At 48.7% G+C, this 19,568-nt stretch overlaps 1 protein-coding gene across 2 annotated transcripts in view; it reads right to left on the bottom strand.

Annotated features, from left to right (window-relative positions):
* ARHGAP39 (Rho GTPase activating protein 39) overlaps positions 1 to 19,568 on the bottom strand; it is a 146,478-nt gene that overhangs the window by 6,261 nt on the left and 120,649 nt on the right. For both annotated transcript variants that reach the window (XM_044294416.1, XM_044294417.1), the window contains 4 exons: positions 14,981 to 15,054; positions 4,593 to 4,792; positions 4,393 to 4,484; positions 850 to 1,019 (listed from right to left, as the gene is read on the bottom strand). In XM_044294416.1, the coding sequence (XP_044150351.1) occupies positions 850 to 1,019; positions 4,393 to 4,484; positions 4,593 to 4,792; positions 14,981 to 15,054 (536 nt within the window). The remainder of the gene's footprint in view (positions 1 to 849; positions 1,020 to 4,392; positions 4,485 to 4,592; positions 4,793 to 14,980; positions 15,055 to 19,568) is intronic.

The following is a 19,568-nucleotide window of genomic DNA, read 5'->3' as shown; positions in this document are numbered from 1 at the left end:
CGAGTGGTGGCAGGAGGACCCCCGGTTTCACCACCACCACCAAGTGCTCTCCCCATACAAGTGAATTAGAATGCACCGCACTTGCGTGGCCACCGCTCCCATTCATTTCTATGAGGCCGAGCGGCTACGAATGCGCAGTGCACCGTCCACCACCTTCCCCGCTCAGTTCTCGGTGTGGGTTCCAAAGGAGGGACTCGCACCTATCAGACAATAAGCCCCCATTATTTGTGATGGGAATACCCCTTTAAAGAGATTTTCCAGGATAGGTCATCAATATCAGATCGGCGGGCGCCCAACACCCGGTCCCCCGCCGATCAGCTTTATGAAGAGGAGGCAGGCGCCGTGCTCGCGTGCCATCTCCTGCCTCTCTTCCTGTTGGCTGCTGCTATGTCTATGGCAAGCAGGAAGAGAGGCAGGAGACGGCACGCATCCTCCTCGTACAGGTTGCCGGGTGTCGGACCCCTGCTGATCTGATATTGATGACCTATCGTGAGGATAGGTCACCAATATGAAAAGCCTGAAGAACCCCTTTAAGCTTCAGATGTTGAGACAGAACGGGACTAACTGCCTGACAACCCCACAGAAAATAAAGTGACATCTACAGTGCATCTCCAGTCACCAGACAGGGCTATAGATTGCGGGCAGTAGCCTGGCGATGCCCACCTCAGCTGCTGTACGTTCTAATAACTACACCTAGGTGGAGGACCCCTTTATAGTCACTAGATCTAACCTGTCACCTCTTTTGAAATACTTTGGGGGAATGTCACAAAGCACACGGGGGAGCCATAGGTTAATAGATCTTGCTGGTTACTGTCATATCCTCCGCAGAAGTAGGATAGGCGGCATCACCTGTAGGAAGCGGATGAGGTAGCACAGCACCATCTTGTTCAGTTTTGGGAGTGAATGCACAACTGCAATGGCCGCCTCTGGGTTCTCGTAGTGAGTGATGCACTGCTCGTAGAATTCGTGAGGAATCAGAGGCTCCTCCAGCTCCCGGTACCACAGTTTTAATAACGACGCTGTGAGGAAAAGAGCAGAAAAGAGTATAAGCGGGAGGTCTACATCATTACATGTGAGAGGAAGCCCCCATCACCGCGGACCACCATACCGAGCCTGCTATCCTCGTCAGCTACAGCATAATAATACTCAACTGCTGCAGAACCTCTTTAGGACATCAATCACACTATTCAAAACAGATTTCTGCAGCAGAGTTTTTATTAGTGTCAACCATCGACCCCCCAAAAAAACTGCCAAGTATTGTGCCCCCCACGGAAGGGGACCCTGCGCTTCATGTAAGACAATGTCCACTGCCTGCCATCAACAGAACACAAGAGAGAAGGTAATGGCACAAATCCCTCTCCTGTCCTGAGAGTTTGTTACAATGTATCAGTGCAGGAAACATGTATCACCCCATACATCTGCACTGGATACAACTGCAACAAATAGAGGAAAAAATAAAATAAAATCAGGATTGTTCCCATTCGCTGACAGCAAGCAGAGACTGTGAAAATCTAAAAAGTACAGTAGAAAGTTATATAAAAACAAAACTGAATCACAGAAACTGTTCTATGAAATGTGTCCCTAGAAAAAAATGGGAATGGGCCCCGGGGGGACTACAAGTCCAAGCAGATCACAAAAGGCTGAATTTCAACAAGCTTTATTTCTAAAAAGGCAGATCCCACCGCACAGAGCATGAAGACCTCCTTAGTTACACAGATATGGGGCGGTGTGTAGGAGGTGGGCAATAAATCACTGAGGCTGAGAGGAGTGGAGAGGACATAAGGGCACAGCTTTGGGGATGTCTCCTCCACCGTGCAGGTCTTGTGGCACTACATGCACCTCCACCAGTGCAGCCCATGCAATGCCTGGAGGAGGGGCCCTTTCCTGCCGCACTACATCCACCTGCACAGCCCCCTCACACTGGTGGTGTAAAAAGGGGTGACACGGGATCTCCGCAATTAGAACAGACCCTCCTCCCCCTGGTTTCCATGGTAACCGGGTGCTGCTCCAGGGACCCAGACAGCAGTGATATACCGCATAACCACAAAGCATCGCTGCGCACAATGTCATATAGAGCACAGGAAGCGGCAGACGAGCAGCCCCCGCAGGTCCGTCTGCCCCCAGACATCATAGGACCGGCTTTCCGGGAAATATGCTCCAATAGCAGAGCACAAACGGATCCTCGTCTGATCTCAGTGCAAGGTCAGGCTGGACCACCAGAGTACTACAGGACGTCCTCATGGGCCCCTAATGCAACAGGGCCCCAAAGGTCCAGCAGAAGACAATCCCATTTCTTTGTGACTTTGCAGCCAATCAATTGGCACTAGAATCACTCCCCCTCCCTGCGTTCAGGGAGAACCGTCTACTGTGCCTGATGGAACTGGTGTGTCCCCCATAATGCACCTGGACTACACAGCCACTGAGGCAGCAGGGAGTGTCAGGGAGAGCTGCACGGCATTACAAGTAAAGCAGACAGGGACTCAATGCTCTGATGCTCTTAGGGACTTTTCTATAAGCCCACCTCTACGGGAAGTGAAGGGCAGATCTCATAGTCATATAGATCCTGAGCTCATTATATAAAGTCATGAAGAAAGTGGAAAGCAACATGTCTGCTTGTCAAGCTGCAAGTTCAGAGCTCAGCGAGCATCATCTGCTGAAGGAGCTGCAAGTTCAGAGCACAGCGAGCATCATCTGCTGAAGGAGCTGCAGGTTCAGAGCTCAGCGAGCATCATCTGCTGAAGTAGCTGCAGGTTCAGAGCTCAGCGAGCATCATCTGCTGAAGTAGCTGCAGGTTCAGAGCTCAGCGAGCATCATCTGCTGAAGGAGCTGCAGGTTCAGAGCTCAGCGAGCATCATCTGCTGAAGTAGCTGCAGGTTCAGAGCTCAGCGAGCATCATCTGCTTGTGAAACTCCAAGTTCAGAGCCCAGTGAGCATCACCTGATTGTGGAGCTGCAGGTTCAGAGCTCTGCGATCATCTGCTGAACGAGCTGCAGGTTTAGAGCCCAGTGAGCATCACCTGAATGTGCAGGTGCAGGTTCAGAGCTCAGAAAGCATGATCTCCTGAAGGAGCTGCAGGTTCAGAGCTCAGCGAGCATCATCTGCTGAAGTATCTGCAGGTTCAGAGCTCAGCGAGCATCATCTGCTGAAGGAGCTGCAGGTTCAGAGCTCAGCGAGCATCATCTGCTGAAGGAGCTGCAGGGTCAGAGCTCAGAGAGCATCACCTGATTGTGGAGCTGCAGGTCCAGAGCTCAGTGGAGATCACCTACTTGTAGAGCTGCTGTTTCAGAGCCCAGCACACATCCCCTGCTTGTGGAGCTGCAGGTACAGACCTCGGTAAGCATCACCTGCTTGTGGAGCTGATGGTTCAGAGCCCAGTGGATGTCCCCTACTTGTGGAGCTGCAGGATCAGTACTCAGCAGACATCCCCTGCTTGTGGAGCTGCTAGTTCAGAATACAGAGAGCATTCCCTGCTTAATGAGATACAGTTTCAGACCTCAGTGATTATTTGTGATATTTAGTGAAGCAGCTGCAGAGGTTCAGGTTGTTTTTGTCCTTTGGACCTTCTTCCTGACATGTTTGCTTGTCAAGCTGCAGGTTCAGAGCTCAGGGGACAACATCCCCAGCTTGTGCAGCTTAGTGGACTTTACCTCCTTGTGAAGCTGCAGATTCAAAGCTTGGTGAGCACCACCTGCTTGTGAAGTTCAGAACTCAGTGAGCATCATATGATTGTGGAGCTGCAGGTTCAGCGCTAAGTGAGCTTTCCTTGCTTGTGGAAATGCAGGTTCAGAGCTCAGTGAGCATCACCTGATCGTGGAGCTGCACATTTAGAGCTCAGTAAGCTTCACCTGTAGAGCTGCAGATTCAGAGTTCAGTGGGCATTCACTGCTTATGAAGCTACATGTTCAGAGTTCAGTAATCGATCCCTGATTGTAGAGCTGCAGGTTTAGGCCTCAGATGGCATTCCCTGTAAAGCTCTTCTCTCCTCTCCTTTCTCTCAACGTTTTTGTCTATTCTGTTGCATTAAAAATATTAGAGCCGAGACATGAATTTTTTTTTTACAGACTGAATTGTGATGTGATATTTAATTTGGTTTTTGCAAATCATGAGCCCTGACCACAACAGCTGCTACTGACCTCTATTCCTGGCTTGTGCCCGTTTCTACTGCAATCTCTTCCTCATAATCAATAAAAGACTACGTCCAGTTTCCAGCGGCCACAATGTTATATGAGTGAATGTGTGAGTGGTATTTTGCAATTTTGAGGAAAATTCAAATTAAAAATGAAGGTGGTGAAATATTGTACAGAATTTTTCAGGGGAAAATTATAAAGGCTACATAATTAAAGAACTAAAAAACCATAGACGAGAAGCATTTCAATCCAGTCAGTGCCTAACCTGGAACATGGGGGTCTTCTAGGCCGGTTGGAATCTTCCACTGATCAACCTGCAGCTTTAGGGCGTTTACTTCATCTATATCTCCAGGTACCCTGAAAGGGCAAACAATGATGTAGATATAACCAGCGGTGCTGTAGCCTATACACCCTACACTGTCTGCAGACACTGAACACATCTAACACTATATCGCCAGCAAGTACCTGAAAATGCCCTCAGTCTGGTCACCATTTAGTGCCAAGACTTCCTCGGAGAGCCGTGTTTGTACCCAAGGCAGCTGCCTTTCTGGATATTTCTCTTTCTGCATATTCATGATCTCCTGTAAGGAGCTTCCGAACATGGAAGGGCTGAACACAGCGTTACGGGCATGCCGGATTTCCTCAATGTTTGGTTTCTTCAATCCCTACAAGAGAAATAATAGTGATTAGATATAAGACAGTAGGACGTATCTACAGCGAGTGCTACGACAAGGATCAATGACATCATCAGCATCTGCGGAAAGGGCTTTTCCCTCCACATTAGCGTACGCCATATCGCTGAGGGGTTCATTTACTTACTGCAGAGTTACCTTAGTCTCCTTCTCTGCAGATGGCCATTATCACATTGTCTATAGATATAACCTAGCTTTCCTCATAGTCCCAGCTTTCTCATGCCACTTAGATGCTGTGGTTGCTAATGACTGCAGCATCTAAGGGGTTAAGCCACCAGGATCAGAGCTTTGCCGATCACTGCCTATAGGGCAGGAGCCTTACATAAAGACAGCTGGCCCCCGGACACACGTATAACATTTATACCAGGCTGCAGATGTATTTGTGGTCACCAAGGGGTTAAGTTGTTCCTCCTCATGTATATATAATAAGAACACATATAGTACTTTGTACGTGACGATGAGGATTGACACATGCACTGCACACGCAGACTGACAGCTCCATTACAACACACATGAACACCCTGCTGACTGTTTCCAGGGTCCTTCACTGCAGCCAGACAAGACATTAGTAAGAAGATCAGAGACATGACCTCTGCCCGGGAGGTGACCTCTCTGTGGCGAAGACATCCTGTAATCTGCATGAGATCAATACCCACAGTCCTGTACACAGCCCACCCTCGTACTACAGACAGTCCTGTACACAGCACTCACAGAGCCCAACCTCGTACTACAGACAGTCCTGTACACAGCCCACCCTCGTACTACAGACAGTCCTGTACACAGCACTCACACAGACCACCCTCGTACTACAGACAGTCCTGTACACAGCACTCACAGAGCCCACCCTCGTACTACAGACAGTCCTGTACACAGCACTCACAGAGCCCACCCTATTACTACAGACAGTCCTGTACACAGCACTCACACAGACCACCCTCTTACTACAGACAGTCCTGTACACAGCACTCACAGAGCCCATCCTATTACTACAGACAGTCCGGTACACAGCACTCACAGAGCCCATCCTATTACTACAGACAGTCCTGTACACAGCACTCACAGAGCCCACCCTATTACTACAGACAGTCCGGTACACAGCACTCACAGAGCCCATCCTATTACTACAGACAGTCCGGTACACAGCACTCACAGAGCCCACCCTCGTACTACAGACAGTCCTGTACACAGCACTCACAGAGCCCACCCTATTACTACAGACAGTCCTGTACACAGCACTCACAGAGCCCACCCTATTACTACAGACAGTCCGGTACACAGCACTCACAGAGCCGACCCTCGTACTACAGACAGTCCTGTACACAGCACTCACAGAGCCCACCCTATTACTACAGACAGTCCTGTACACAGCACTCACAGAGCCCATCCTATTACTACAGACAGTCCGGTACACAGCACTCACAGAGCCGACCCTCGTACTACAGACAGTCCTGTACACAGCACTCACAGAGCCCACCCTATTACTACAGACAGTCCTGTACACAGCACTCACAGAGCCCACCCTATTACTACAGACAGTCCTGTACACAGCACTCACACAGCCCACCCTATTACTACAGACAGTCCTGTACACAGCACTCACACAGCCCACCCTCTTACTACAGACAGTCCAGTACACAGCACTCACACAGCCCACCCTATTACTACAGACAGTCCTGTACACAGCACTCACACAGCCCACCCTATTACTACAGACAGTCCTGTACATAGCACTCACACAGCCCACCCTCTTACTACAGACAGTCCTGTATGTACACAGCACTCACACAGACCACCCTATTACTACAGACAGTCCTGTACACAGCACTCACACAGACCACCCTCTTACTACAGACAGTCCGGTACACAGCACTCACAGAGCCCATCCTATTACTACAGACAGTCCGGTACACAGCACTCACAGAGCCCATCCTATTACTACAGACAGTCCTGTACACAGCACTCACAGAGCCCACCCTATTACTACAGACAGTCCTGTACACAGCACTCACAGAGCCCATCCTATTACTACAGACAGTCCTGTACACAGCACTCACAGAGCCCACCCTATTACTACAGACAGTCCTGTACACAGCACTCACACAGCCCACCCTATTACTACAGACAGTCCTGTACACAGCACTCACACAGCCCACCCTTTTACTACAGACAGTCCAGTACACAGCACTCACACAGACCACCCTCTTACTACAGACAGTCCTGTACACAGCACTCACAGAGCCCATCCTATTACTACAGACAGTCCGGTACACAGCACTCACAGAGCCCATCCTATTACTACAGACAGTCCTGTACACAGCACTCACAGAGCCCACCCTATTACTACAGACAGTCCGGTACACAGCACTCACAGAGCCCATCCTATTACTACAGACAGTCCGGTACACAGCACTCACAGAGCCCACCCTCGTACTACAGACAGTCCTGTAGACAGCACTCACAGAGCCCACCCTATTACTACAGACAGTCCTGTACACAGCACTCACACAGCCCACCCTATTACTACAGACAGTCCTGTACACAGCACTCACACAGCCCACCCTCTTACTACAGACAGTCCAGTACACAGCACTCACACAGCCCACCCTATTACTACAGACAGTCCTGTACACAGCACTCACACAGCCCACCCTATTACTACAGACAGTCCTGTACATAGCACTCACACAGCCCACCCTCTTACTACAGACAGTCCTGTATGTACACAGCACTCACACAGACCACCCTATTACTACAGACAGTCCTGTACACAGCACTCACACAGACCACCCTCTTACTACAGACAGTCCTGTACACAGCACTCACAGAGCCCATCCTATTACTACAGACAGTCCGGTACACAGCACTCACAGAGCCCATCCTATTACTACAGACAGTCCTGTACATAGCACTCACACAGCCCACCCTCTTACTACAGACAGTCCTGTATGTACACAGCACTCACACAGACCACCCTATTACTACAGACAGTCCTGTACACAGCACTCACACAGCCCACCCTATTACTACAGACAGTCCTGTACACAGTACTCACACAGACCACCCTCTTACTACAGACAGTCCTGTACACAGCACTCACACAGCCCACCATCGTACTACAGACAGTCCTGTACACAGCACTCACACAGCCGGCCCTCTTACAACAACAGGCTTGTACACATTAGGGCTCTTTCACACCTGCGTTATTGTCTTCCGGCATAGAGTTCCGTCGTCGGGGCTCTATGCCGGAAGAATCCTGATCAGTTTTATCCTAATGCATTCTGAATTGAGTGAAATCCGTTCAGGATGCATCAGGATGTCTTCAGTTCCGGAACGGAACGTTTTTTGGCCGGAGAAAATACCGCAGCATGCTGCGCTTTTTGCTCCGGCCAAAAAAAACTGAAGACTTGCCGCAAGACCGGATCCGGACTTAATGCCCATTGAAAGGCATTGATCCGGATCCGGCCTTAAGCTAAACGTCGTTTCGGCGCATTGCCGGATACGACGTTTAGCTTTTTTAGAGTGGTTACCATGGCTGCCAGGACGCTAAAGTCCCGGCAGCCAAGGTAAAGTGTAGCGGGGAGCGGGGGAGCAGCATACTTACCGTCCGTGCGGCTCCCGGGGGGCTCCAGAGTGACGTCAGGGCGCCCCAGGCGCATGGATGACGTGATCGAATGCACGTCATCCATGCGCATGGGGCGCTCTGACGTCACTCTGGAGCGCCCCGGGAGCCGCACGGATGGTAAGTATACCGCTCCCCCGCTCCTACTATGGCAACCAGGACTTTAATAGCGTCCTGGGTGCCATAGTAACCCTGAAAGCATTTTGAAGACGGATCCGTCTTCAAATGCTTTCAGTACACTTGCGTTTTTCCGGATCCGGCGTGTAATTCCGGCAAGTGGAGTACACGCCGGATCCGGACAACGCAAGTGTGAAAGAGGCCTTACTCATAGAGCCCACTCTCTTACTACAGACAGTCCGGTACACAGCACTCACAGACTCCACCCTCTTACTACCGACAGTCCTGTACACAGCACTCACAGAGCCCATCCTATTACTACAGACAGTCCTGTACACAGCACTCACAGAGCCCATCCTATTACTACAGACAGTCCAATACACACTCACAGAGCCCACCCTATCACTACAGACAGTCCTGTACACATCATTCACAGAGCCCACCCTCTTACAACAATAGACTTATACACAGCACTCAGAGCCCACCCTCTTACTACGCACAGTCCTGTACACAGCACTCACAGAGCCCACCCTCTTACTACAGACAGTGCGGTATACATCACTCACAGAGCCCACCCTCTTACTACAGACAGTCTATTACACATCACTCACACAGCCCACCCTCTTACTACAGACAGTCCTGTACACAGCACTCACACAGCCCACCCTCTTACTACAGACAGTCCTGTAAACATTACTCACAGAGCCCACCCTCTTACTACAGACACTCCTGTACACAGCACTCACAGAGCCCACCTTCTTACTACAGACAGTCCGGTACACATCACTAACAGAGCCCACCCTCTTACTACAGACAGTCCTGTACACAGCACTCACACAGACCACCCTCTTACTACAACAGGCTTGTACACAGCACTCACAGAGCCCACCCTTGTACTACAGACAGTCCGGTACACAGCACTCACAGAGACCACCCTATTAGTACAGATGGTCCTGCTCCACATCACACACACAGCCCACCCTATTAGTACAGACGGTTCTGCTCCACATCACGCACAGAGCCCACCCTATTAGTACAGACGGTTCTGCTCCACATCACGCACAGAGCCCACCCTATTAGTACAGACGGTTCTGCTCCACATCACGCACACAGCCAACCCTATTAGTACAGTCGGTTCTGCTCCACATCATGCACAGAGCCCACCCTATTTGTACAGGCGGTTCTGCTCCACATTACGCACACAGCCCACCATATTAGTACAGACGGTTCTGCTCCACATCACGCACAGAGCCCACCCTATTAGTACAGACGGTTCTGCTCCACATCATGCACAGAGCCCACCCTATTAGTACAGACGGTTCTGCTCCACATTACGCACACAGCCCACCGTATTAGTACAGACGGTTCTGCTCCACATCACGCACAGAGCCCACCCTATTAGTACAGACGGTTCTGCTCCACATCATGCACAGAGCCCACCCTATTAGAAGACGGTTCTGCTCCACATCATGCACAGAGCCCACCCTATTAGTACAGACGGTTCTGCTCCACATCATGCACAGAGCCCACCCTATTAGAAGACGGTTCTGCTCCACATCACGCATACAGCCCATCCTATTAGTACAGACGGTTCTGCTCCACATCATGCACAGAGCCCACCCTATTAGTACAGATGGTTCTGCTCCACATCATGCACAGAGCCCACCCTATTAGTACAGACGGTTCTGCTCCACATCATGCACAGAGCCCACCCTATTAGTACAGACGGTTCTGCTCCACATCATGCACAGAGCCCACCCTATTAGAAGACAGTTCTGCTCCACATCATGCACAGAGCCCACCCTATTAGTACAGACGGTTCTGCTCCACATCATGCACAGAGCCCACCCTATTAGTACAGATGGTTCTGCTCCACATCATGTACAGAGCCCACCCTATTAGTACAGACGGTTCTGCTCCACATCATGCACAGAGCCCACCCTATTAGAAGACAGTTCTGCTCCACATCATGCACAGAGCCCACCCTATTAGTACAGACGGTTCTGCTCTACATCATGCACAGAGCCCACCCTAGTAGTACAGACGGTTCTGCTCCACATCATGCACAGAGCCCACCCTATTAGAAGACAGTTCTGCTCCACATCATGCACAGAGCCCACCCTATTAGTACAGACGGTTCTGCTCCACATCATGCACAGAGCCCACCCTATTAGTACAGACGGTTCTGCTCCACATCATGCACAGAGCCCACCCTATTAGTACAGACGGTTCTGCTCCACATCATGCACAGAGCCCACCCTATTAGTACAGACGGTTCTGCTCCACATCATGCACAGAGCCCACCCTAGTAGTACAGACGGTTCTGCTCCACATCATGCACAGAGCCCACCCTATTAGTACAGACGGTTCTGCTCCACATCACGCACACAGCCCACCCTATTAGTACAGACGGTTCTGCTCCACATCATGCACAGAGCCCACCCTATTAGTACAGTCGGTTCTGCTCCACATTATGCACAGAGCCCACCCTATTAGTACAGACGGTTCTGCTCCACATCATGCACAGAGCCCACCCTAGTAGTACAGACGGTTCTGCTCCACATCATGCACAGAGCCCACCCTAGTAGTACAGACGGTTCTGCTCCACATCATGCACAGAGCCCACCCTAGTAGTACAGACGGTTCTGCTCCACATCATGCACAGAGCCCACCCTATTAGTACAGTCGGTTCTGCTCCACATTATGCACAGAGCCCACCCTATTAGTACAGACGGTTCTGCTCCACATCATGCACAGAGCCCACCCTAGTAGTACAGACGGTTCTGCTCCACATCATGCACAGAGCCCACCCTATTAGTACAGACGGTTCTGCTCCACATCACGCACACAGCCCACCCTATTAGTACAGACGGTTCTGCTCCACATCATGCACAGAGCCCACCCTATTAGTACAGTAGGTTCTGCTTCACATCATGCACAGAGCCCACCCTATTAGTACAGACGGTTCTGCTCCACATCATGCACAGAGCCCACCCTATTAGTACAGACGGTTCTGCTCCACATCACGCACACAGCCCACCCTATTAGTACAGACGGTTCTGCTCCACATCATGCACAGAGCCCACCCTATTAGTACAGTCGGTTCTGCTCCACATCATGCACAGAGCCCACCCTAGTAGTACAGACGGTTCTGCTCCACATCACGCACAGTGCCCACCCTAGTAGTACAGACGGTTCTGCTCCACATCACGCACAGAGCCCACCCTATTAGTACAGACAGTTCTGCTCCACATCACAGTTCACGCGGGTCATCGGCTGCAGAAGTGTAATTGACCCTGTGCATCGGAAAGTTTACAGGAAAGTCTGCAGAGGGAGAACAGGGAGCCGAAACAGAGTGGCGGGAAGCAGGTGAGTATGGTTTTCATAAAAGGTATAGCTCGCTGTACTTCACATTTACAAAAAAGTGTAAAAAGCTAGAAAACCCCTTTAATGGTCTGAAACATTGGCTTATAACACTGCAGGACTAATACACACTGATCAGCAAAAACACTGAAGCCACTGACAGGTGAAGTGAATGATATAAGTAGAAAAAATAGGCTAGAATAAGGATCTGAGCGACAAAGGTAAAGCTGTGAAGGCTGGACCACTGGGTAAGAGCATCTCTGAAATGGCTGGACTGCTCCCCGTCCAAACAAGGACAACCAGTGAATCAGAAAAAAGGGTCATGTCACCCAAGGCTTGTTCCACAGAAAAGATACTGTAGCACAAATTGCTGAAAAAGTTCCTTCTGGCCACGACAGAAAGGCATCAGGACACAGGGTATCACTGCTTGCTGTGTATGGGGCGGTGTACCTGCAGACCAGCGGAGTGTCCATGCTGTCCACCACTGAAAGTGCCTACAATAGGCCCATGAGCATCAGCACTCTACCATGGAGGAAAGGAATAAGGTGGCCTGGTCTGAGGAATCATGACACATGGTGTGGACGGCAGGTGTATGTGCGTGACTTACCTGGGGAAGAGATGGCACCAGGTGCACTATGGGAAAGAGATGGCTTGGTCTGATGAATCATGTTACATCATGTGGGCGGCAGGTGTATGTGCGTCACCTACCTGGGGACCTACCCAAATCTCAATCCAAAACATGGAGGTCACCAAGCATGTTACAGGATTTAGAGCAGCGATCAGCAACCTTCGGCACTCCAGCTGCTGTGAAACTACAACTCCCAGTATGCAAACATGCTCAGCAGTTCTTATAACTCCTATAAAAGTGTATGGAGCATTCTGGGAAGTGTAGCTTCAGAACACCTGGCGTGCCGGAGGTTGCCGATACCTGATTTACCGGATACAGATACCACAGAACACCTCAGAGGTCTTGTGGAGTCCTTCAGGGGTCCAAGGGCTGGAGCTACACAGTATCAGACAGGTGGTTTTAAGGTTATGGCTGAACTATTACTGATCTGGATGCAGCGTGGACCTGTGAGGTACCAGGACCCCCGAGCCTACTGCAGGGGACAGGAGGATTTGGCTTCCACTCCTCCTACCAGTTTGCTTGGCCTCGGGTTTTCTGCTGTGACATAGGCTGTTGCTGGGCAGGATCAGAAGAACGTTCTCCATCATAAGATAAAAGCACATGCAGCGCTGGAGATGATGGCGCCATACATCACTGCAGACACACAGCAAAAGGGGCTCTCTAAAAGGCTGCAGAGGTCCCTGCGGACAACAGCCCCCCAGCGAGTGCAGACTAATCCAGGAGCCAGACGTCTGAGCGCTAATGCCGAGGACCCGCCAGGGATATAATGATGCCGCGCTATTACTCTGAGGTGTGCTACAGGAAAGAGAGAGGAAGGTGCAGTGCTGCGGGTTACCATGGCAACACTGGCTCCTCACTGCACATTGAGAATTAACACCGCTCAACGACAGCCATCTACACGTCAGTGAACTCTGTCACCGGTGGAAACAGAGAACTACAAGGAGGGGTGAACATCCCACTGATACACTGTGCAGTCCCATGTAACACCACAGATAACACAGTGATAACTGAGTACAGATAATGTAGTAGATGTTACCTGCAGTCCTATGTAACACCACAGATAACACAGTGCTAGCTCTCTGAGTACAGATAATGTAGTAGATGTCACCTGCAGTCCCATGTAACACCACAGATAACACAGTGATAACTGAGTACAGATTATGTAGTAGATGTCACCTGCAGTCCTATGTAACACCACAGATAATACAGTGATAACTCTGAGTACAGATAATGTAGTAGATGTCACCTGCAGTCCTATGTAACGCCACAGATAACACAGTGATAATGCTCTGAGTACAGATAATGTTGTAGATGTCACCTGCAGTCCTATGTAACACCAGAGATAACTGAGTACAGACAATGTAGTATATGTCACCTGCAGTCCTATGTAAGACAACAGATAACACATTGATAACTCTCTGTACAGATAATGTAGTAGATGTCACTTGCAGTCCTATGTAACACCACAGATAACACAGTAAAATTTTCTGAATACAGATAATGTAGTAGATGTCACCTGCAGTCCTATGTAACACCACAGATGACACAGTGATAACTCTCCTAGTACAGATAATGTAGTAGATGTCACCTGCAGTCCTATGTAACACCACAGACAGCACAGTAATAACTCTGAGTACAGATAATGTAGTAGATGTCACCTGCAGTCCTATGTAACACCACAGATAACACAGTGATAACTCTGAGTACAGATAATGTAGTAGATGTCACCTGCAGTCCTATGTAACACCACAGATAACACAGTGATAACTCTGAGTACAGATAATGTAGTAGATGTCACCTGCAGTCCTATGTAACGCCACAGATAACACAGTGATAATGCTCTGAGTACAGATAATGTTGTAGATGTCACCTGCAGTCCTATGTAACACCAGAGATAACTGAGTACAGACAATGTAGTATATGTCACCTGCAGTCCTATGTAAGACAACAGATAACACATTGATAACTCTCTGTACAGATAATGTAGTAGATGTCACCTGCAGTCCTATGTAACACCACAGATAACACAGTAAAATTTTCTAAATACAGATAATGTAGAAGATGTCACCTGCAGTCCTATGTAACACCACAGATGACACAGTGATAACTCTGAGTACAGATAATGTAGTAGATGTCACCTGCAGTCCTATGTAACACCACAGATAACACAGTGATAACTCTGAGTACAGATAATGTAGTAGATGTCACCTGCAGTCCTATGTAACACCACAGATAGCACAGTGATAACACAGATGCGGACACTTTACTGACTGATTAACAATGTTAATTAATTGTCAGTTAATTAGAAATATCCTCCCGACCTGAACTGACGGTGCAGCAAATGTGAGACTGTATACGACAGTGATGGAGACACATTATATAGAGACATTCATGTGAGAGCAGAAGATACTGGGGGTGGGGGAGGGGCAGGTACCTTTTTCGCTCCCATCAGAGCTGCTTTCTGAAGTTTCCTGTAACAGTATTTGGCATAGGTGCTGATCGCCACTCCTGAAATAAGAAGAAGAAAGGTGAGGTCTCGTGTGATAGGTCACCATACACTATATTACACTCATTGACAAAAAAATCCCCCCTCTAGCCTGGATACAAGATGGGATACGGCCTCTAGCCTGGATACAAGATGAGATACGGCCTCTAGCCTGGATACAAGATGAGATACGGCCTCTAGCCTGGATACAAGATGAGATACGGCCTCTAGCCTGGATACAAGATGGGATACGGCCTCTAGCCTGGATACAAGATGAGATACGGCCTCTAGCCTGGATACAAAATGAGATACAGCCTCTAGTCTAGATACAAGATGAGATACGGCCTCTAGCCTGGATACAAGATGAGATACGGCCTCTAGCCTGGATACAAGATTAGATACGGCCTCTAGCCTGGATACAAAATGAGATACGGCCTCTAGCCTGGATACAAGATGAGATACGGCTTTTAGCCTGGATACAAGATGGGATACGGCCTCTAGCCTGGATACAAGATTAGATACGGCCTCTAGCCTGGATACAAGATGAGATACGGCCTCTAGACTGGATGCAAGATGAGATACAGCCTCTAGCCTGGACGCAAGATGAGATACGGCCTCTAGCCTGGATACAAGATGAGATACGGCCTCTAGCCTGGATACAAGATGAGATACGGCCTCTAGCCTGGATACAAGATGGGATACGGCCTCTAGCCTGGATACAAGATGAGATACGGCCTCTAGCCTGGATACAAGATGAGATACGGCCTCTAGCCTGGATACAAGATGGGATACGGCCTCTAGCCTGGATACAAGATGAGATACGGCCTCTAGCCTGGATACAAGATGAGATACGGCCTATAGCCTGGATACAAGATGAGATACGGCCTCCAGCCTGGATACAAGATGAGGTACGGCCTCCAGCCTGGATGCAAGATGAGATACAGCCTCTAGCCCGGATACAAGATGAGATACAGACTCTAGCCTGGATACAAGATGAGATACGGCCTCTAGCCTGGATACAAGATGAGATACGGCCTCTAGCCTGGATACAAGATGAGATACAGCCTCCAGCCTGGATACAAGATGAGATATGGCCTCTAGTCTGGATAAAAAATTAGATATGGCCTCTAGCCTTGATACAAGATGAAATACAGTTGTACATGGATACAAGATGAGATACGGCCTCTAGCCTGCATACAAGATGAGATACAGTTGGACATGGATACAAGATGAGATACGGCCTCTAGACCGGATACAAGATGAGATACAGCCTCTAGCCTGGATACAAGATGAGATACAGCCTCTAGCCTTGATACAAGATGAGATACAGCCTCTAGCCTGGATACAAGATGAGATACGGCCTCTAGCCTCGATACAAGATGATATACGGCCTCTAGCCTTGATACAAGATGAGATACAGCCTCTAGCCTGGATACAAGATGAGATACGGCCTCTAGCCTCGATACAAGATGAGATACGGCCTCTAGCCTCGATACAAGATGAGATACGGCCTCTAGCCTGGATACAAGATGAGATACGGCCTCTAGCCTGGATACAAGATGAGATACGGCCTCTAGCCTCGATACAAGATGAGATACGGCCTCTAGCCTCGATACAAGATGAGATATGGTGGGATATTGAGGCATACAGGTTATGGTATCCTGCAGCAAATTTGCCCACAGATGATACAGCTGGGCCTGTAGATCGTGCACCCATAGGTTGGTGAAGCCACGTCCCAGCTGGTCCTATAAATGCTGGATTGGGGATAAATCTGGTGACAGCACAGCCATAGAAAGTGTTGTAATCTGGAGGGGACATTCCTGGGAAACCCTTGTTGTGTGCAGCAGAGCATTATTCAACCATGAGAAGAACTCATGTGGCGGCAGGATGTCCTGGCAGGTGTCCCTCATATCACTACTAGGGGTGAAAGACAACCGTATGCGATGGCTCCGAAGATCACGTGGTGACAATCAGTCCTCACCTCTCCTGTGTTTTCTTCTGTCCTTATACTATATACAGTGATAAGCAGGGTGTTCTAGTGCTGATAATCAGTCTCACCTCTCCTGTGTTCTCACCTGTCCTTATACTATATACAGTGATAAGCAGTGTGTTCTAGTGATGATAGATAATCAGTCTTCACCTCTCCTGTCCTTATACTATATACAGTAATAAGTATTGTGTTCTAGTGATGATAATCAGTTCTCACCTCTCCTGTCCTTATATTATAAACAGTGATAAGCAGGGTGTTCTAGTGATGATAGATAATCAGTCCTCACCTCTCCTTATACTATAAACAGTGATAAGCAGTGTGTTCTAGTGATGATAGATAATCAGTTCTCACCTCTCCTGTGTTCTCGCTGTCCCTTATACTTGGTATCTACATGGTGCTCAAAGGCCTTTTGTTAAAATGCCTGAAACTGTGCTGCACATGCTCAGTAGTAATGACCAGAGGAAGAAGTCCACTACTGGTCATGCCTGCAGTCATTTCAGAACTGCTAGACAGAACAGGAAGACAGCATTAAAGGGGATGTCCAGGAATAAGTAACTTTTCTCAAGTGCCCACAGCCTGCCTCTGCTATGGAAAGAGTCCTACTTCTCTACTACCCGATGCTGTGGTCCTGCATCATGGCTCCTGTGTGTCCAACTTCTGGTACGTGGCTTGTTTACGTCCTCTCTGTCATGGGTATAATCAACTGCTGCATTGCAGACAATGACTCGATTCAGTGGTCATTTGTCTCCTGCAGACACCAGTCATTGGCTGCAGTGGATCAGATGATCATGCCCATGTCGGAGAGGAAGTAAACAAGCCGTGGACCAGAAGATAGACACACGAGAGCCAGTGCGCAGGACCAGAACTGCAAATAACAGGTAAGTATGAATCTTCCCATGGAGAAGGCTGAGGCTCCTGTGAATTCCCACTGAATATAGCAGCTCCACTTCTTACAGTTATTTTTTTATTCCCATTTAGACTTGCAGATAATTGTTTGTGTTTCCAGGACAAGATTTTCTAATGTTTTCTGAGGACCTAGAAGTTCCTAGATTTCCTAATGTTTTCTGAGGACCGTCCTAGAAGTTCCTAGATTTCCTAGAATTATTAGGTGCAGAACAGTGTTTTCCAGTTAATAAAGCATTGTGCATTCCATATTTACCTCCAGAAATTATATTCCAATAAATATGGTTTAAGTTCCTGATTACTTACACGAAGGTAAGAAAAAGCCGGATGTCACCATTTTACTACAGGAAACTTATTACTAAATTATTGGCCATTTATGAAGGAGTCGGCGAGGGATAAAATGCGGAGTCGGAGTCAGAGCTCTGGCTGCCCGACTCTAGTTTTTAACCAGTGAAATGAGATGATTTCTTCGTTACTGTCTCGGAGGACATTTTGCTATTTCAATGGCAGATGCTAAATCGAAGACACAAGCGGCGGGCACAATGGAAGGAGCGTTGTGTGGGAGCTGTAGATTAGCATCTGTCTTATCGTCCTCCGGCATATCGTACATGGGTCTCTTCAGAAAGACACACGCCGCTAGACAAAAAATATTGATCAGACCGAGTCAAGGGTCATTCGCATAAAGGCTGAGATAATGGCTGCACAAGGACGTCCACGAGGGATCAATGTGTCCATCAAAAATGCAGAGCCACCATGTTGTTTTACGGGAAATAGCTGTAGAGGATCCTGTGAAGGATGCCCTTCTATGGTGGTTCGCATGATTTCCGCTCCCTGCTTAAAAGACTTTCACTAACTTTTGAACCCTGGTCTAATTGGTGCCAGGTTGAGATATGTTAAATGTCTATGTGTATTGTAAAGGGTGGGACATTTTATAAGTTGAGTAGTGAGGTCTGTTCCATTGTCTCTCTGTGTGTATTGGCGATTGCCCTCTGTCCTGAGAGATAATTGAATTACAACTCGGTTGTCTCCAGGACAGAGGACATTGTATATTTTCCTGCCTGTGATGATTATGTTAACCATGGTGTACAATGATTATATCACAGGCAGAGGGGAGGATGCTATGTGGGTTGTAGCCTTTGTGTTATGGGTTAATGTATGTTTGTTGTGGGAGTCTCCCTTGCATGGGAGCAGGGGATAAAAGAAAGTGTTTTTTTGAATGTGAAGGTCTTCCAGTAAAGTCTTGTTCCAGTATCCAGCTTCGGCTCATATGTGGAATTATTCAGCGCTACCAGCGATTTCTTATTTGGCGAATGGGGGATTCTTCAACTAATTGGAACTAAGGAATTACAAGGCTGTAAGATACAGTGATACCGTCACAGATCCGTCCTCCCAAGCCCTTCATCAGGACCCTTCCCATAGCGAGGACTCAAATGATGGGGTCCCCACTGATCACAAGAACAGTAATCCCATGTTTGAATGGAGCAAAGGACACACATGTGCACTCTTTTCAACTCTATGGGGCTGGGGGAGATAGCCGAGTACAACGCTCACCTATCTCCGAGAGTCCCATAAAACTGACTAGGGCAGCATCACACAGGCACTTAAGCGCCCCATTCACATGGGGGAACACGGGCCCTCGTTCTT

This window comes from Bufo gargarizans, chromosome 5 (assembly GCF_014858855.1).
Source record: "Bufo gargarizans isolate SCDJY-AF-19 chromosome 5, ASM1485885v1, whole genome shotgun sequence".
Taxonomy (NCBI): domain Eukaryota; kingdom Metazoa; phylum Chordata; class Amphibia; order Anura; family Bufonidae; genus Bufo; species Bufo gargarizans.
Note: the sequence above shows the minus strand (reverse complement) of the source record. Positions and strands in the feature narration are given on the sequence as shown.